The sequence below is a fragment of the Ceratotherium simum genome, chromosome 35 (assembly GCF_057802395.1).
Source record: "Ceratotherium simum simum isolate JZ-2026a chromosome 35, ASM5780239v1, whole genome shotgun sequence".
NCBI classification, from domain to species: Eukaryota; Metazoa; Chordata; class Mammalia; order Perissodactyla; family Rhinocerotidae; genus Ceratotherium; species Ceratotherium simum.
Window position 1 is genome coordinate 14,957,689 of NC_141934.1, and position 19,227 is coordinate 14,976,915.

Sequence of the window (19,227 nt, forward strand, 5' to 3'; positions counted from 1 at the left end):
CCAAGTTAATGATCACAGGCCTTATCAGAGCCTTTTGCTGTTTATAAATTTATAAAACAAAAGAGAAATAATAAAGCTTGCAGGTAATTAGTAACCAGGTTAGCTCTGCTGAGGAGAGGGGAAGCATCCGGCTCAGACCCACCCAGTTCTCTGGGAGATGGGGAGCCAGCCAATGGATGGGGGTACAGAACGGGGAGGACTCTAATGGCGCCTGAGGCTGTGCAGGAAAGAGGAGCAGCTCCCACCCCAAGGCTCCATCTCCCTCAGGTAAGAAAGATCTGGGCTTTCCTGGCTGAATGCTTGAGTCGCCGGGTGGTTGGGGAGTCCCCAAAACCCCAGCCTCAGCCCCTCCTCCCCAGCGGTGCATCCTGTCGCTTAGCAGGGCAGTTAGGGTTTCGGGAGTGGAAATGGCCGTGGTAGCTAAAAATTCCAGCCCCCACCCCGGTTCTCCAGGCACTTGGATGTGGATTCTCCCTCTTTTCCCCGTCTCGGAGCTCCCCTGGGGCATGTCCCCACTTCCCAGGAGCTGGGCCGAAAGCCGCGGCTCGTGGGGACTCAGACTCTGCAGAGGCCAGGTCAGGCCTGGAGGCTCCAACCTCAAGCGAGGACCCCCACCCACGCAAGCTCGCCTGGGCCCCGTCCCCTTCCCGACAACTGGGCTGGAGGCCACACTCGTGGAACTCCGGCCTCAGCAGGCGCGGCCAGGAGCAGCGGGTGGGCCCCCGGGGAGCCGGGCACGGGGAAGGGGCCTTACTGCAGCAGGGTCTCCACCACGGCTTTCTGGTGGGCCGCCTCCTCGGGGCTCAGGTTCTCCAGCTCTTTGAGGATGGGCGGCGTGAAGTCTTCCCCATCGTCGTCCGTCTCGTCCTCGGAGCCCCTCGTTTCCCCCAGCCCATTGGGCAGCTCGGCCAGCTCCCCTCGGCCGCCGCCGCCGCCGCCGCCGCAGGACTCCCCCTTGTCCAGGGGGCCATCCCCAGCCAGAAGGTAGGGCCCCGGCTCCCCCAAGGCCTGGATCAGCGCCTCCTTGCTCAGGCCCGACTCGAGCAGGGCCGCCAGGAGCTCCGTCTGCAGCTGGCTCAGCTTAGAAACCATGGCTCCTCTGCCGCTGGACCACGCGGCCCGGGGCCACCGAGCTGGCCGCCTCCCCCGCGTGGGCCGTCTCCTTGCCCGCCGGCCAGCAGGCAGGCACAGACCAGGCTCCTTGCACCCACGACCCCCCCAAACCCCACTAGCCAAGCCCTGTGGGCACCCCCAACCCCCAACCCTGGCCCCAGCGGCCAGTGAATCAGGGCCCCTGCCCGCTCTGTTTACATTGGAGCTGGGGAAATTCTCCAAGGTTCATATTCATCCGTGTGCTTAGCAAAGGGCCTGGACTTTGGACTTCAGCCCTGCAAAGTGCGGGCCTCATGGCAGCGCAGAGGGCCGGGAGCCGCGGCCTGCAGTGGGAGTGGGCAGAGCGAGGGTGGGGGAGGCGGCGGTGGGGGCCCAGGGCAGCTGGGGTGGAAGGTGCTGGGAGCCCAGGAGGCCCTGGGGTGAGCAGCATCAGATCTCATCCCCAGGGACCTTGTAGGGGGTCAGGCTGAGGCAGGAGAGCAGAAACAGCACGTTTCCCCTGGGAACAGAAGCAGCAAGTGTTCCAGGCAGGTGGGCCAGCTCTCCTCAAGGGCAAGGCTAGGTCACATCTATGTTGCCACCTCCCATCAGGCCCAAACCCAGGCCTCCCCGTAGGAAAGACTGTCGACTGGCACAAGTCTACTGTGTCCCAGGGATGTGCTGGTCTATAACGTGCGTCATGACCTCACTGTGTCCCCCTCCCAGCTGTGAGCAGGTATGGGGACTATACCCATTTCACAGAAGAGGAAACCGAGGCTCTGAGATGGTAAGCAACTTGCCCAAAGTCACCCAGCCAGCAAGGGGCAAGATGCAGGGTGGGAACAGGGTAGGCCAGTCAGACACGAATTTTAACGGAGCGCCCAAAAACTCAGTATTCAAGAAAAATAATATTTTTATCCAACATATTAAAAATCAAAATGAATGCAAAATCCAAAAGAATTAAAAACATATGCCCACTGGGGCCGGCCCCATGGCTTAGCGGTTAAATGCGTGCGCTCCGCTGCTGGCGGCCCAGGTTCAGATCCCGGGCGCGCACCGACGCACCGCTTCTCCGGCCATGCTGAGGCGGCGTCCCACATACAGCAACTAGAAGGATGTGCAACTATGACATACAACTATCTACTGGGGCCTTGGGGAGAAAAATGGGAAAAAAAAGGAGGAGGATTGGCAATAGATGTTAGCTCAGGGCCAGTCTTCCTCAGCAAAAAGAGGAGGATTGGCATGGATGTTAGCTCAGGGCTGATCTTCTTCACACACACACAAAAAAAACCACATGCCCACATAGAAATTCTCACGTGAATGTTCACAGCAGCATTATTCACAATAGCCAAAAAGTAGAAACAACGTAAATATCCATGAACAGATGAATGGATAAATAAAATGTGGTCTATCCATGCAGTGGTATATTATTTGGCCATAAAAAGGAATGCAGTGCTGATCCGTGCTACAATGTGGATGAACCTGGAAGACCTTATGCTAAGGGAAATAAGCCAGACACAAAAGGTCACATATTGTGAGTCCATTTCTATGAAATGTCCAGAAAGGCAAATCCATAGAGACAGAAAGTAGATTAGTGGTTGTCAGGGGCTGGGGGTGGGGGAACGGGGAGTGGCTGATTAATGGCTACAGGGTGTCTTTGGGGACGGTGAAAATGTCCCAAAATTGATTAGGTGGTGTTACAAAACTGTAAAAACCACGGAAATTGTGAACTTTTTAAAAGGCTGAATTTTAGGATATATGAATCAGTAAAAAATATTTTTTTAATTAATGCAAAAAACATGGGATGAACAAAATATCAACATTTTAAATAAAGCCAGGCTCCAGCGCTCACTCCCCTCCCCCCAATCCCAGCCCTGGGTGAGCACTGGTCCCTCACGCCCCCACCCAGCTCTTCCCTCCTCCGGACAGAGCCTTGATAAAATTCCTGCTATGTGTCCCCCGGGGTGGCCCTAAGCCCCCAGAACAAAGGATGCACACCATTTCCTGGAGCAGGCGGGGTGGTGCTGAGGGGCCGCCCCCCAGGCTGGGGCATGTCCAGAGGGTCCGCATCTTTCAGGGGTCTGCAGAACCAGGGTCAGGCTTGGGGACAGAGGAAGGGATAAGATGCTATTGGCCAGAAAACCCTCCGGCAGCCAGGCGAGGCCAGCAGGGAGGAAGGGGGCTGGTTGACAATGATAATTGAGCTCTCTGTCAGCTCAAATCCCCTTCTCAGTCTGTCCGCTCCCACATGGGGTGCTCCAGTCCCCCCGACACTGAATTACGTCTTCATTTCTGCATTCACCTTCTAACGTGCTGCACAACTGTGCTGCCCAGCACAGCAGCCACCAGCCACATGTGGCTACTGAGCACTCGAGATGTGGCTAATGCCTTCTGGTTGAAATGATAATATTTTGGATATATCGGGTGAATTTTAAAATTTTTAATTAAAAATTTTAAAAATTTTTAATTAAAAATTAGAAAAATTAATTTCACCTGTTTCTTTTTACTTTCGTAATGGTACTACTGGAAAATTTTAAATTACATAACATGGCTCACATTATATTTCAGTTGGGCAGCACTGCTCTAGAATTTACTTACGTATTAGGTTTGTTATTTATGGTCCATCTCCCTCTGCTAGAACGTAAGCCTGCTGAGGGCAGGGTTTTGTCTGTCTCGTTCACTGCTGTATTCCCAGCGTCTAGAATATTGCCTCGTACGTACCTAGTAGGTGCTCAATAAATATTTGTGGAATGAATGAATGAATAGCTAAATTTCATTGTGCACCGACCTTGTATACTTAGCTCTGCACTAAGCTTTGTCGTATATTAAACTCTCAGAACGACTCTGTGAAGTAGGCACTGTTATTATTCCCATCTGCAGCGGAGGAAAGAGGCTCAGAGGGGTTCAATGGCTTGCTCAGGGGCGTCCAGAGCCGGGCAGTCTGACTGTGCAGGACAATGCTGACAGTTGCCCTTTGGGAAAGGGGGACCCCACCTTTCTTCCAGTGTTTTCTTTTTCCTCCAGTGTGAGTCGCTTTGGGGTAAGGGGGCTCACTGCTGGGGGCAGGATTCTCAAGTCCAGGCTGAAGGGCAGGGGCGATGCTGTGTGCTGTCCCTTCGTGGTTTCATGGTGCTCCTGCTTGCGGTACCCTGCCAGGAGGCTGTGTGACCTTTCACCTAGAAGAGGGAACCAGAAAGAGGGAGAAGGGTGGGGCGGGATCCTTTGCACAACTTTGAACTCATGAACTGCTAGGTCCTCCTGCAGCCAGGCGGCCGAGCCGGTGCCTCCAGGACTGAAGGTGGGTTTGGTTGGGAGGTGGACCAGCAGTGGGTGGGGGGAGAGCCTTCAGGAGGTCTAAGGAGAGAGGCCCCCAGGGCCCAACTTCAGCTCCCAGGACACACAGGGGCTATTGTCCTGGGCCCTGATTGGGGCCCCCTCTGATGAAGGAGAAGGGACATCAGCAACCTGACCCTGCTGCCCCGCAGACATGGAGGCAGACAGACAGAAAGGGCTGCCCTTCCCCACAGTCAGGGCACAAATCTGAACTGACTCCAGGTTGGGAGAGCAGTTTGCCTTCCTGAGAATCACTGTCCCCACACACCACCCCCACCCCCGCTGGGTAGCCTTTCCTGACTCATCTATGAAATAGAAGTATGGATCTGCCAGGGTTGTAAAGAGCGTAACGTAGAAATTCCAAACTCCCTCAGTTCAAGGCGCCTCTAGTGTCTCGGTGATGTTTTCACGGCACCTCCTGCCTCTACAAAAAAACTAACAGTTAACTTTTATAAGTAGTTAGGTTAAAACAACTAATAAGTATTCATGTCCTCACAACTTAGTAGCCGCTTGAAAAATGCACATCAATTGAAAGAAAAAAATAATATTTTAGTTCCTTCTTAATGCTAAGTATGTGCTTATGGGTGGGTGGGCTTGTGGGGCTCTGCACAACTGCTCGACCCTTGGAATTAGACTGGACGTTACCACCCTCATTTCCTGCTCCACAATGATTTTTGCAAGATATTTGCTTGTTATCAGAACAACTGCCATAAACCCAGCTTTACAAAGCTGTGACGTCATCTAAAGGAAGGAAGCTCCTCAAACATTGAAACCGCGAACTACCTTGAGCTGGTAGTTTGCAAGGTGTCCGGCAGATGGCGCTGTGTTCCTTTCAAAAATCCTCTAAAATAGTCCGCAGTGCCCAGGGGCACCTCGGCGCACAGTTTGGGAACTGCGGCCCTAGCGGACGGGCTTGGACACAGCAGATATCCCGTCAGTGGTAGCTCTGAGCTTCATCGCCACACTCTCCTGCCGGGCGAGCAGCTGTTTGCAAGGCCAAAGTTGAGGCAAGGCGTAAGGCTTCTCCTTGGCCTTGGGAGGCAACACTGAGCCCTGTCAGTCAGTCTCAGACTCTTGGAATTGGATTACCACCACCCCCCCCACACCTCGGGGCCCACCTGTATTCAAACTTGAACTATTCCTCCTCCGAGTCCCACTGCCCTTTAAATCTTTATTGAACAGTCGCTGCTATATGCGATTTTCATCCATTTAACATCTCAATAGCCTCATGGGGTAGGTACTTTCAGCCCATACTACAGATGAGGAAACTGAGGCTCTAAGAGCATATGGATCCTGCCCAGCTAGTGCACGGCAGAGCTAGGATTTGAACCCAGCTCTCTCTGATGCCAGAATCCAAGCCCTTGACTGCTATTCTATGTCCCTCTTTCTTTGAGGCAGTTCACTCTCACTAAATACTTGTTACTATTACTTTTTGTTGTTGTTCTGGGTAAGTGTATCTCTGCCCGTTGGCCTTGTCACCTCCATGCTGGTTTTGCAGATGAAGAAACTAAGGAGCTGAGGGAATAAAACACGGTGGTTAAGAGCACAGACTCAAGTGCCTGGGTTTGAGCTTGGCTCTGCCACTTGCCAGCTGTGTGACTTTGGGCAACTTGCTTAACCTCTCTGTGCCTCAGATTCCTCTTCTCTAATATGGGGATGGAAATACTATCTGCCTCATGGGTTGTAAGGAGGATTAATGAGGTAATACACATAAAGCACTGTGCCTAGCACATTGTAAGCGCTCCCCACTACTGAATGATTATCATTACGTGATTATTAACATGACTGCCCCACTCACCTTGTCCAGGCTGAGTTCTCTTCTTTGGCAAAAGTTCTCCACATAAGAGTCCCTGCCACCCATTCCATTTGACTCTTAAGCCCTGACTCTGGCATTCAAGGCCATCAATACCGCAACTCTGCTCTCTAACCAGCCACACTATTTCCATCTCCAGAGCACACCTGGAATCTCTCACATCCAGGCCTCTGCACAAGCTGTTTTCTCTACCTGGAGACCTCCACCTGTTAGCCTGTCCTCAAGATCCTCTACAGGTCTCCTTCTGACCCCTTCTCTTGCCCACAGCAACATGAGCCTTCACTAGCCAGCCTTCCCCAACTCACTGGAGCAGGGCCAGCAGCACCAGAAAGCCCTGGATCGAGGGTGAGACATACAGATTCCTGGCTCCACGCTCAAGGATTTGATTTAATGGGTCTGGAGCGAGGCCCAAAGTGTGCAAGCTCCGTGCAGCAAAGGGCAGAGAACTGAATATTGTTCTCTGTAAAACAACGATAAATGTGTTTCTATATGCATATTTGAGAAAGATGTGGAAGGACATGCTCCAAGCTGTCAACATCAGTTACCTTTGGCAGGGAGCTATGCACAAACAAAAATAATAGCAGGGGAGGGGGAAAGAAAGGAAGAAAAGAAGCCTCAAAAAAAAGAAAAAAAAATGTAACTATGGGAGGCCATAGATGTTAACTAAACTTATTGTGGTAACCATTTCACAATATATACATGTATCAAATCAGTAGGCTGTACACCATAAACTAATACAATATTACATGTCAATTATATCTCAATAAAACTGGAAAAAAATTAGACTGTGATGATGGTTGCACAACCCTGGTAATATACAACCATTGAACTGACACTTTAAATTTCAGGTGATTTGTACTTTCTTTCTCACTCTTTTCTGTATTATTTGAATAGTTTAACATGAATATTTATTTTCACAGGTATAAAATAGAAAAAAAAATAAAGTTATTTTTATTTGGGTGGTAGCTCCTCCCCGCCGCCCCAAATGAGCCAGGCTCTCCAGGCTATGTGGTACCCACGTTCTGTTCCCCATCTCAGGTGTCTGTCCCCGGATCCTCACCTGGCTGTGGGCCACAGATGGCAAGAACCTCGGTCGTCTCTTCCTGGGCTCCCGGGGCTCAGAAATGCTGGTACCTACACGCCTGGGGCTCCATACACTGCGCATGCCCAGGAAATACTGCGGGAGGGAGCTCAATCCGCTCTTTCTGAACGCGTTTCTCGTGATTTCCTGAAGGTATCTTGTCAATGCAACTAGAGCGTAAACTCTGTGACAGCAAGGAGAACCTTGACCTTCCCCGTGCCACCGCCCAGCTCTGATCCGGGCCCGTTGTAACCCTCAAGGGTAGAACAAAGCCTTGAAGCGGGAAAACACCTGTCGAGGGACGGCGCCCGCGCCCGGGGACGCCGCCGTCTGTTTTACTGTCATCCTCTTCATCGGCAGCAGAGGGCGCTCGAAGTCCACGCAGCAAAAGTCTCCAAACCTGCCTTATCCTAAGAATTCCCAGTCACCGAGGTAAAAAAAAAATCAGATTCCAAGGCCACGCCCCTTTGTTCCTGCAGCAAACTTTCTAGGAGAAATGCCAGACAATCTCTTCTTTGAACAAACACCTCAGGCAGTTTTCTCAGGATCTAGCAAGTTGCGGAAACTGTCTGACACGGCCTCTTGGGTGTCTCAGACGTGGCTTCCCCCCTCGGGTGTTCACAAGACAAATAACCTGGTTTCAGCCAGCAAAAGCCCAGAGAGCCCTACTGTAACACAAGGACGTGAATCAAAGTGAGCCAACACGTACATTAGCTGGGACTTCAAACCCCAGGGCGAGTTGAGAGCTCTGCCCACAGAGCAAACTGTTACAAGCTCTGCCATGACCCCGCCGTGTGATTCTGAACAAGTCCCATAACCACTCTGAACCCTAGTTTCCTCCTCTGTAAAGTAGGGATAATTGGGCCTGACAGGGTTGTTGTGAGAATTCGAGGAGATAAACAGCAGTTGTGTCTATACAGCAAGCAGGCATTCGATTAAATGTTAGTTTTCATCCTAATAAAAAAAATAGCTAATGTTTTTGAGACCTAATATGTGCCAAGCCCTGTACTGAGTGCTTTACATTTACTTGCTCCTTGAACTCTCACAACAGTTCTATGAGGTAGGTTCTATTATTCTCCCCATTTCACAGATGAGGAAACTGAGGCACAGAGAAGTTAAGCAACTTGCCCAAGGTCTCCCAGCTAGGAAATGGCAGATTTGGGATTTGAACCCAGGAAGCTGGGCTCCAAGCCCCAGGATGAAACAGCTCCAGGGGAACAAAACTACGTCTTTTAGGAATTATGAAAATTGCTCCTTGGCTTCTTTGGGGAAAAGTAGACCACGCAGCTGAGCGAGTCCAAAAAGTAGCCAAGAGCCAAATGCAGGCGCAGGCTGCCAGCCGGGATTCCTAGCCCTGCCAGCTTTCCCGGATTGGCTTATACGCCTGAAGTTGTGGGACCAGGAAGTGCCAACGCCTGGGTCTTGCTGAAACCAGTTCTCATTGGCAGACCTCCCACTGATGGACAAGTGTCAATTAGTCGCAGCCTCAACATTGGAACATCAGCAATTCCAGAAAGCTGCCACTTCTGGACTCCGCCCACTGAAAAGGAGGCCTTTGTGAGGGTACAAAGCGAAAGAGGGAGATCAGGCTGAACCGGGTGTCCTCGGGACCTGGTGTTCCAGTCACATCCATTCACGTGCCTGACTCGCAGCCTCTAAACTCACGAGTTGTTGATCATCCAAAAGAAACAAACGAAAACCGTGCGATCGTGTTTCTGGATGGAGAGATACAAAGGATCCTGGGCACATTCGTTGTTTCTGGGGAGGGGACCCCGGACACTGGAGGACAGGGTGGGACCAAGGCTTCCCTTTGGTGTGACTTCATTTTCACACCCTGAGCGAACTGGTCGGGGTCCTGGTGGGATCCAGCTGGCACTCTCAAATTAGAGGATGTGGGAAGCTATCATAAAGGACCTCTTTACCAAAGTGGGAGCAGATGGAGGGGGACCCCAGGGGTGGAGTCTCCGGGGTGGGGGCTGGGGCTGGTCACGGTGGGGGAGCTGTTGGCAGGCCTGGGCCTGGACGAGTGAGGAGTGGGAATGGCCACCAGTGCCTTGGAAGGGGCTATCTGGAGAGCACAGAGCCAGGTGACTCAACGCCGGGGGGGGGGGACACGGGACACGACAGTAAATCCTCCACCTCCACCTCCCTGTGTCCTGCCCTCCCGTCTCCCGCTGGCCTTTCCACTTGCCACACCCAACCACGGGGCAGCGACAGGGAAGACCCCCGGGGCGCAGGGCAGCGTGGAGACGGGCAGAGACCAGACCACCGCACAGTAGACGTGGCTACTGTGAGATGGTGATAGAAATATATATATTTGGTCTTCGTTCCCAGGTCCTGGCCCAGGGCTCCTAAACTGTTGTAAAATTGAGTGTTGCAGGTGATAGAAGCATCTTTTGTTATACTGTCTGATCTTAGCCCCTGATTCCTGATGTGAAGAGCTTGTAAGGCCTTTGGAATCGACACAAAGATGAGAGTGTCTTTTTGTACATTAATAAGATGACTGATGGCTGGGGGCTCTGGGGGTCCTCACCAGAATGACCAAGGCATGGTTACTGTACAGGGTTAGAAATTTCCCTCCCACCCACCAACCCCCACCCCTGACCCCTGGGGAGGGGAGAGGGGCTGGAGATTGAGTTCATCACCAATGGCCAATGATTTAATCAATCATGCCAAAGTAGTGAAGCCTCCATAACAACCCTAAATGAAAGGGTTTGGAGAGCTCGTGGTTTGGTGAACACATCCATGTGCCCGGAGAGTGGTGCACCCCAACTCCACGGGGACAGAAGCTCCTGCATTCAGGACCCTTCCGGACCTCCTCCTATGTCCCTCTTCCTCTGGCAAGTCATTTGTATCCTTTGTAATATCCTTTACAGTAAACCAGTAATAGTAAGGACAGTGTTTCTCTGAGTTCTGTGAGGTGTTATAGCAGATTATCGAATCTGAGGAGGGGGTTGTGGGAGACCCTGATGTGTAGTCAAGTAGGAAAGAAGTGTGGGTACCCTGGGAACCCAGTACCTGTGACTGGCATCTGAGGTGGAGGCGGTCTTGTGGAACTGAGCCCCTAACCTATGGGGTCTGCGCTAACCCCGGGGTCGTTAGTGTCAGAATTGAATTAAAGGCTGACTCCTTGAGTCGCATACGATCCTACCTACAATTCATGGAACCAAATGCAGTCACATGGCCGCACCAAGGTGTGAGAGAGGCTGCGAAATGACTTTATTCTAAGCGACAAGATCGAGATGCTGTAACTAAGGAAAAAATGGGAAGAGTGTATATTCGGTATGGAACCAGCTGCGAATGATAACAAGAGCGTCTCCATTTATGAGCACTTACTATGGGCCAGACACAGAGCCAAGCACTTAGTAAGGGTGGCCTGGTCAGACAAGACTGCTCTCTGCCCCTTCTGTAGCCAGGGAAACACACACACACACACACACACACACACACACGCACACGCACACGCACACACACAAGACAGAGGAGCCTTTGGGCCTGGCCCCTTCCCTGTGAGCTGCTGATGTGAGAAGTCTTTGTAAGTGACCCCGAGCAGGGAGGGGTCGTCTCCCCTTAGCATAATAGGGTCAAGATTCCTGGTTCTCAGGAAATTAAATCAAAATGCTATAACGAGGAGGAACATGCATTTCCCATGCAGAAAATAGGGGGGAATGTTTCCAGAAGGAAATTCATCTTTGTGGTTTGAGACCTGTTTGATTTTAAAGACATCGAGAGAAAAGCAGCCACTACCTGGCATCGAAACCCCCCCATTCCAGCCAACTCCCTCCTCCCCCCTCCTGCCCCCAGAGGAGTCAACAGATGATGAGACCAAAGTCCCTCTGTTCCCCTCTGCGAGTCAGCAGAAACCCGGAGAAGAAAGACTTTTGACAGTCAGCAGACTCTGGGAACTGTGTACTTAGCAATTTACAAAGAGGGGCTTCAGTCGGGACTTTGACATTTTCAGAGATGGGTGATGTTTCATATGAGGGCCGGGCAGCGGGAAGAAGGGAGGACACGAGTTATGAAAAGGTGGGAGACAGATATAGGGCAGTTCAGAGAGGATGGGAGCATCCCAGGGCTACCATTTTGCACAACTCTAGGGTCACGCCCACCCACAAAGAAGAGAGGCCAACACTATGTCTATAGACTCATTGAAAGGAGCTTACACTGGACCCTCCCTGGGCGATGGTGGAAGAAGGAGCTTAGGGGGTGGAGGCTGAGGCAAGACTGGAGACGTGGTTTGGGGTTCCTGAGGTTGGTGACCCAGGAGACTGAGCCCTGGGTGTGGAGTAGCCAGTCTGAACAAAGACCCCTGCACCCAAGCTTAGCACAGAGATAGGGGTCCCGCCAACCTTCAGGGGTTCTGCAGGCTTAAACAGAAGGCATATCAGTGTAGACTAAAGGCCAGAAGGCCCCCCTCAAACATTTTTGCCTATATAGGAATCCCACAACCTTTGTCCAAGTCTAAAAATAGGAAGCCCTGAGTTACGACTGAGTATGAACACCACCCTGAACACATGGAAGTCTTGGGTCAGGAATAATTTCATTTCAGAAAAAGTTAAGTGATATTCCTAGCACCCGTGTTGGAAATTCATACCCGTCTCAAAGTGTGAAGAAATGGGCTTTTATGTTAGAGGCAGATCACCAGACCCTTCTGCAAAGAGTTTGCTAAAATCAAGGTGAAGGGCACAATCTTCCCCAGACTGCCCTCATTTCACACACCAGCTGCAAGTTTGGGGGTCCCTGGGCCACCCTCGCTTTTGCCCTTTTTATAGTAAAGAAATGAGTGGGACATGGAAAAATGAAAAGGCTGACTTTGATCAAAAGTATTAGCTCTTGAAACAACCGAAACAAGTTAAATTTGCAAAGAATGGGAGAATTTTAGCCTTGATCAGAATTCTCCATCTTCTCCCCCCACACCTTCTCCATACACAGCCTTCTCCAGGCAGCTGGGGACAACTCCATCCTCCAAGCTGATCGGGCCAAACACTTTGGCTTTATCCTTAACTCCTCGCTTTCTGTCCTATACCATAGTCAGTTGGTCTGGAAATCAAAATTAAAATTTCTTGGGCCTGCCCCATGGCTTAGTGGTTAAGTGCATGTGCTCTGCTGCTCGCGGCCTGGGTTCGGATCCCTGGCGCGCACTGACGCACCGCTTCTCCAGCCATGCTGAGGCCGTGTCCCACATACAGCAACTAGAAGGATATGCAGCTATGACATACAACTATCTACTGGGGCTTTGGGGGGAAAATAAATAAATAAATAAATAAATTACAAAATTAAAATTTCTCCAGAATCCAAAAAAAAAAAAACCCAAAGTTGAGTGGGCTTGATGATATCATTAGGATCCCAGGTTCTCTCCATCTTCCCTCTTAGCAGTCCACAGCATCACCTTCACTGAAGGCCAAGTCCCCTCATGGTCACAAAGTGGCTGCCACCACTCACTGAGGCATCTTGGCCTCCTCAGGGAAGAAGGAGAGGGAGGAGTTGCTCACGCCCAGCAGCCCAGAACAAGCCTTGCATCTCATTGGTTCACTGGCTCAGTCTCAACTCCGAATCAATCACTGGCAAAGTGAGATGGAATTACCATGATTGGTTTAGGTCAGTGGTTCTCAAAGTGTGGTCCCAGGACCAGCAGCATCAGCCTGCCCTGGGAACTTGTTAGAAATGCAGATCCTCATACTCTGGGGGTGGGGCCCAGTGAGCTGGAGTTTCACAAGCCCTGCAGGGGATTCTGAGGCACGGCCCAATTGGAGAACCACTGCCTTGGGGAAAGGTCTTAAACCACCCTCAAGTCCAGGCATGATGGCGACTTTGGAGGAAAGGTAGGTGAGGCGGCAGGAGGGGCGGAGGGGGAAAAATGTCCTCTTCAGGGGCCCTGCAGCGCACGCTATGGACGATGGGATGACAGGGACGATGTGGACCCAGGAGTCCCCATCTGCAGTAAAGAGACAGTAAGACTGAAGTCTCCCCCCTTGGACCTCCCAGAGGAGAGGGATAAATGACAGAAAGAGAAAGCTCCTCCACGTTGTGTCGTTTGACGTCACAGCTGATTTAGCAGAGATGTTCTTAAATTCCCATTTTAGCGACGAGGAAACGGGGGTCCAGAGAAGTCACAGCTGCACGGCTGTACGCAGACACCCGCATGGGTCCTCCCCCACTGCCACGTGAGCCGCCCCATCTCTCGTCCACGTGACCAGTGAGGTACCAGTGGCGGGGCGCTGAGAGCGGTCGGCAATGAAGGGGAACATTTTGTGTAGAGAACTTTAAAACAAAAATAAAACAGGCTAAAAGTCAGTTATCAAAATACAATAGCATACTAGGGTCCAGCCCGGTGGAGCAAGCGGTTAAGTGCGCATGCTCCAATGTGGCAGGGTCGGGGGTGGGGGGTGTTCACCGGCTCGGATCCCGGTGTGCACGGATGCACCACTTGTCAGGCCATGCTGTGGCCGCATCCCATATAAAGTGGAGGAAGATGGGCATAGATGTTAGCCCAGGGCCGGTCTTCCTCAGCAAAAAGAGGAAGATTGGCAGATGTTAGCTCAGAGCCGATCTTCCTCACAAAAAAAAAAAAATACAATAGCATACTAAACAATGTCAGTAACAAGATAATCTTCCCTGAGCTGGTTTAGGTTCTGGATGATTGCTACAGTTACTGTCGAGTTTCAATAATATAAATGATTATATAATGTTATAAATATATAATATAAGTTAAAATAGAACACAAATAGTATAAATTTAAAACTAGCACTTTTTTTTTTTTGTGAGGAAGATTGGTCCTAAGCTAACATCTGTGCCCATCTTCCTCTATTTTGTATGTGGGATGCTGCCGCAGCATGGCTTGATGAGTGGTGTGTAGGTCTATGCCCAGGATCTGAACCCGCGAACCCTGGTCCGCCAAAGTGGAGCATGCGAACTTAACCACTGCACCACCAGACCAGCCCTAAAACTAGCGCTTTTTAGTAACTTAACTTTTAATAAACACTGTAGACTACCTGTAGGAGGTTAATTCAGAGAATTCCCAATTACACAGCTGGTCTCAGCTATCTTGGTTTCAAGAGTAAATTTATAAAGATACAAAATCATTGGGCACAGTTTATGACTCCAGCCCCTAGGGTATTACATATTCCTCATTTAAACAGTAGATTAGGGGCCGGCCCCGTGGCTTAGTGGTTAAGTGCGCGCGCTCCGCTGCGGGGGGCCCGGGTTCGGGTCCCAGGCGCGCACTGACGCAGTGCTTGTCCGGCCATGCTGAGGCCGCGTCCCACATACAGCAACTAACAGGATGTGCAACTATGACATAGAACTATCTACTGGGGCTTTGGGGAGAAAAAGGGAAAGAAAAAAAGTGGAGGATTGGCAATAGATGTTAGCTCAGGGCTGATCTTCCTCACACACACAAAAAATAAAATAAAAAATAAACAGTAGATTAAAAAAAATAGTACAGTGATTGTAAAGGCAAAGAAACAAAACTCAAGCTACTTCAGTTCTGTCACTCTATGTGGCCACTTGGAGTTTTTATTTGTTTAAAATTTAAAAGAGTAAAACAGCATATGAGTGACAAGGTGTAACACCTTCATTTGCTCAGTGCTAATTTTAGTTCATGCATGAACTATCTTACTGAATTTCAATAATATATTTAAAATTGAAATGTATTCCTACATCCTAATTGTTAATTGTTTTAAAATGAAAGAATGAATCAAGACAATGATGATCTTTATTGATTATTACGTGATTGATTAATACTGAAAATATTTTTATCATCTAGAGGGAGTGGTAAAAAATGATATGTTCCAGGGCTGGCCTGGTGGCGTAGTGGTTAAGTTCACGCGCTCTGCTTCGGTGGCCTGGAGTTCGAGGGTTCGGATCCTGGGCGCAGACCTACACATCACTCATTAAGCCATGCTGTGGGGGCGTCTCACATACAAAAACAGGAAGACTGGCAACAGATGTTAGCTCAGGGACAATCTTACTCAGCGAAAAAAAAAAAAAGATACATTCCAGGTTGAATACGGTCCTTCAAATATCTGAAGACCGTTTTTACACCACTGCTGCTAGTTCTTTCTTCTGGCTAAATGGCCCTAATTCCTTTGTCCACTCCAGCTGACACATTTCAGACAGCCCACTTGCCACATCTGTTACCTCTAGAGCCTGGTGGGGATCTTCTAAGATTGTGGCATCCAGAACAGTGGATTCTACAGGAGAGAAGAGCAAGTATAAGTTTTAGAACCAGGTGGGTCTGGATTCAAATCTTGGATCTGGCCGTGTGAACTTGGGCAAGACATTTTCTCTCTGAGCCTCTTTCCTTATCTCTACAATTTAGTTAAGGATCTTTAAAATCTCTTGGGGTTAATATGAGGATTGGATGAGCTAATTTATAATTATCTAGGTGTGATTATTCATACTCTTTTCCTCTCCACCTTCCAAGGGAAGAGGATTCTTGTGGGCTCAGCTCCATACTTCTGCTCGATTATGCAGGATCCCGGCGATGGGTTACATCTTGGAAGAAAAGTGGTCAGAGAGTTTGAGACCTGAGTATACGTCTAAGAAATTGCTTCCTCTCGGAGACCTCGGTGAAGGAAGAAGGAATGTTTTAAAGAAGGCTTACTCTGCATTGGATGTGAATTACTCCAAAACCACACCTGTTACAATGGCTAAAATTAAAAAGACTGACCTTAGCAAGTGCCGGCGAGGATGTGGAGCAACTGCAACTCTCGTCCACTGCTCTTAGAAATGAAAAATGGTTCAGCTACTTTGAAAAATAGTTTGCCGTATCTTAAAAAGTTAAATATATAACTATCGTATGATCTAGCTGTTCCCCTTCTAGGTATTTACCTATGAGAAGTGAAAACATGTGTCTACAAGTGGACTTGGACTACGAATGTTCATAGCAGCTTTATTTGTAATATCCAAAAATTGGAAGCAAATCAAATGACTATCAACTGGTGAATGGGTAAACAAAATGTGGTCTATCCATACAATTGAATACTAGCCAGCAAAAAAAAAAAAGGAATGAATTATTCATACACATAGCAACATGGGTGAATCTCAAAATAATTATGCTGAGTGAAAGAAGCCAGGCAAAAATGAGAACACACTGTATGATTTCACTTATATAAAATTCTAGAAAATGCAAACTAATCTGCAGGGAGAGAAAACAGACTAGTGACTACTTGGGAATGAGATGAGGGCAGGATAGGTGGGAGGAAAGGATTGCAAAGTGCACGAGGAAACTTTTAGGAGTTACAGGTATATTCTTTGGCTTGATCGTTGTGATGCTATTACAGGTGTATAGTTATGTCAAAACTTACCAAATTGCACACTTTAAATATGTGCAGTTGATTATACGTCAATTATACTTCAACAAAGCTCTTTTTTAAAATGTACTCAATTCCTTCGCATTTTTTGAGAAATTGGGAAAAGATTTTAATTACTTCCAATTACCTTTTTCTGCCAAATAAGTCACCACGCGGAGACTAGGCAACCAGAAGCGCTGGTTATATTTGGCTTGCATACATTACGCATACAGTTGATGCCTGGCTCGATAAATAGCACTGATTGGGATTATTAATGCAGCATCCCAGATATCATCTGACTGGCACAGAACTCTCTATTTAGACCAGAATTTGCAAATTTTAGGGGCCAGGCAGGTGAAATAAAGCAAGCACAGTGAGGTGAGCATATACAATAGTTAATGGCAGAGACTATGGCAGAAAGAATTTATGCCCAGTCTAAATGCATTCAAATTCTGGGTGCTAAACCACAGATGTTGGTGGGCTGAATCGGGTAAGTCTCGGGGGGCAGTGTGGGGTCAATGCCTAGCTATCTGATTAGATACTGCGTGTAAACTAGGTCCGTGCAACTTGTGATTCGATAGCGACACTAACATTTTACAAAATGCATTTGTTCCGTCCTCCCAACAACTCTCTATGCTTAATAGGATTATCTCCATTTTCTAGATGAAGACACCGACATTCAGAGATGTCACCAAGATCCCAGCCGAGGGCCAGTGAAATTAAGATTCCATCACGCTCCTTCTCACCCCGGCCTGAGTTTTTTGCCCCAACCACCTACACCTATGATTGTATTAGCTTGTTTACACCCCTGGAGAAAACTCCGTTTTCTCTTCCTTCCCACAGCACCAGGGGGCAAGGATGTTTTGGAAGGAGAAAGAGCTGAAGGAGCCCTCTAATGGACATTCTAGGAAAAAAAGAGTTAGAAACATAAACTGCCCGTTTTATTTATTTATTTATTTATTTATTTATTTATTTATTTTGCTGAGGAAGATTGGCGCTGAGCTAACATCTGTGCCCATCTTCCTCTATTTTGTATATAGCATGCTGCCACAGCGTGGCTTGATGAGCAGTGTGTAGGTCCGTGCCCACGATCCAAACCTGTGAACCCCGGGCCACCAAAGCGGAGCATGTGAACTTAACCACTACGCCACCCGGCAAGCCCCGTTTTTATTTTTATAAATTCCCTTTTTAAGGAGTTCATCTGTGTTTGAATATCCTGGGATAATAATGCGGGTAAATTCACTTGAAGAAAACCATTATGGGCTGCCCGAGGCTTAGCGGTTAAGTGCGCGCGGGATCCTGGGCGTGCACCGCCGCACCGCTTCTCCGGCCATGCTGAGGCCGCGTCCCACATACAGCAACTAGAAGGATGTGCAGCTATGATATACAACTATCTACTGGGCCTTTGGGGAAACAAAAAAAAAGGAGGAGGATTGGCAACAGATGTTAGCTCAGAGCCAGTCTTCCTCAGCAAAAAGAGGAGGATTAGCACGGATGTTAGCTCAGGGCTGATCTTCCTCACAAAAAAAAAAAGAAAGAAAACCATTATGTAAGAACTTAAACTTGCAAAATGGATTTGTTTATTCGTTTCACAAATGCTTACATCTGGTGTGTCACAATCTTAACAGTTGATAGGGCTAACTACAGGCCAGGCCCAGTTTTCAGTGCTTTACAGGTATTAAAAATTAGTCCTGGGGGCCTGCCTGGTGGCACAAGCGGTTAAGTGCTCACACTCTGCTGTGGCGGCCTGGGGTTCACCGGTTCAGATCCCAGGCGCACACCGACCCACTGCTTGGCAGGCCATGCTGTGGCTGTGTCCCATATAAAGTGGAGGAAGATGGGCACGGGTGTTAGCCCAGGGCCAGTCTTCCTCAGCAAAAAAAAAAAAAAAAAAAGGCAGAGGAGGATTGGCAGATGTTAGCACAGGGCTGACCTCCTCACACACACACACAAAAAATTAGTCCTGAAAAAACCATTGCTGAAGTGGATTCTGTTATGTTTTAGTCTGTTCCATCTGCCATAACAAAATACCATAGGCTGAGTGGCTTAAACAACAGATTTTTTTTTTTTTTTTTTTGCTGAGGAAGATTAGCCCTGAGCTAACATCTGCGCCAATCATCCTCTACTTTATATGTGGGTCACCTCCACAGCATGGCTGGTGAGTGGAGTAGGTCTGTGCCTAGGATTCGAACCCACAAACCTGGGCTGCCAAAGCAGAGCATGTGGAACTTTCACCACTCAGCCACGGAGCTGGACCCAACAACAGGAATTTTATTTCTCACAGTTCTGGAGGCTGGGAGTCCAAGATCAAGGTGCCGGCAAGGTAGGTTTCACTCTGAGTCATCTTTTCCTGGCTTGTAGGTGGCCACCTTCTCCCTGTGTGCTCACATGACCTCTCTGTGCTCTGGGAGATTTCCAGCAAGCTCTCTGAGGTATCTTCTTATAAGGACACTAATCCTATGGGATCAGAGCCCCACCCTTATGGCCTCCTTTAACCTTAATTCCTTCTGTAAAGGCCCTATCTCCAAACACCATGCATTGGGTGTTAGGGCTTCAACATGTGAATTGGGGGGGGCATAAGCATTCAGTCCATAACAATTATCATCCCCATTTTG

General features: G+C 49.0%; 1 protein-coding gene across 1 annotated transcript in view; it reads right to left on the reverse strand.

The window, feature by feature from the left end:
• HNF1A (HNF1 homeobox A) overlaps positions 1–1,130 on the reverse strand; it is a 21,083-nt gene extending 19,953 nt beyond the window's left edge. The window contains exon 1 of the mRNA XM_087424094.1: positions 755–1,130. Within this exon, the coding sequence (XP_087280220.1) occupies positions 755–1,092 (338 nt within the window). The 5' untranslated portion in view covers positions 1,093–1,130. The remainder of the gene's footprint in view (positions 1–754) is intronic.
• Positions 1,131–19,227: the final 18,097 nt, after the last annotated feature.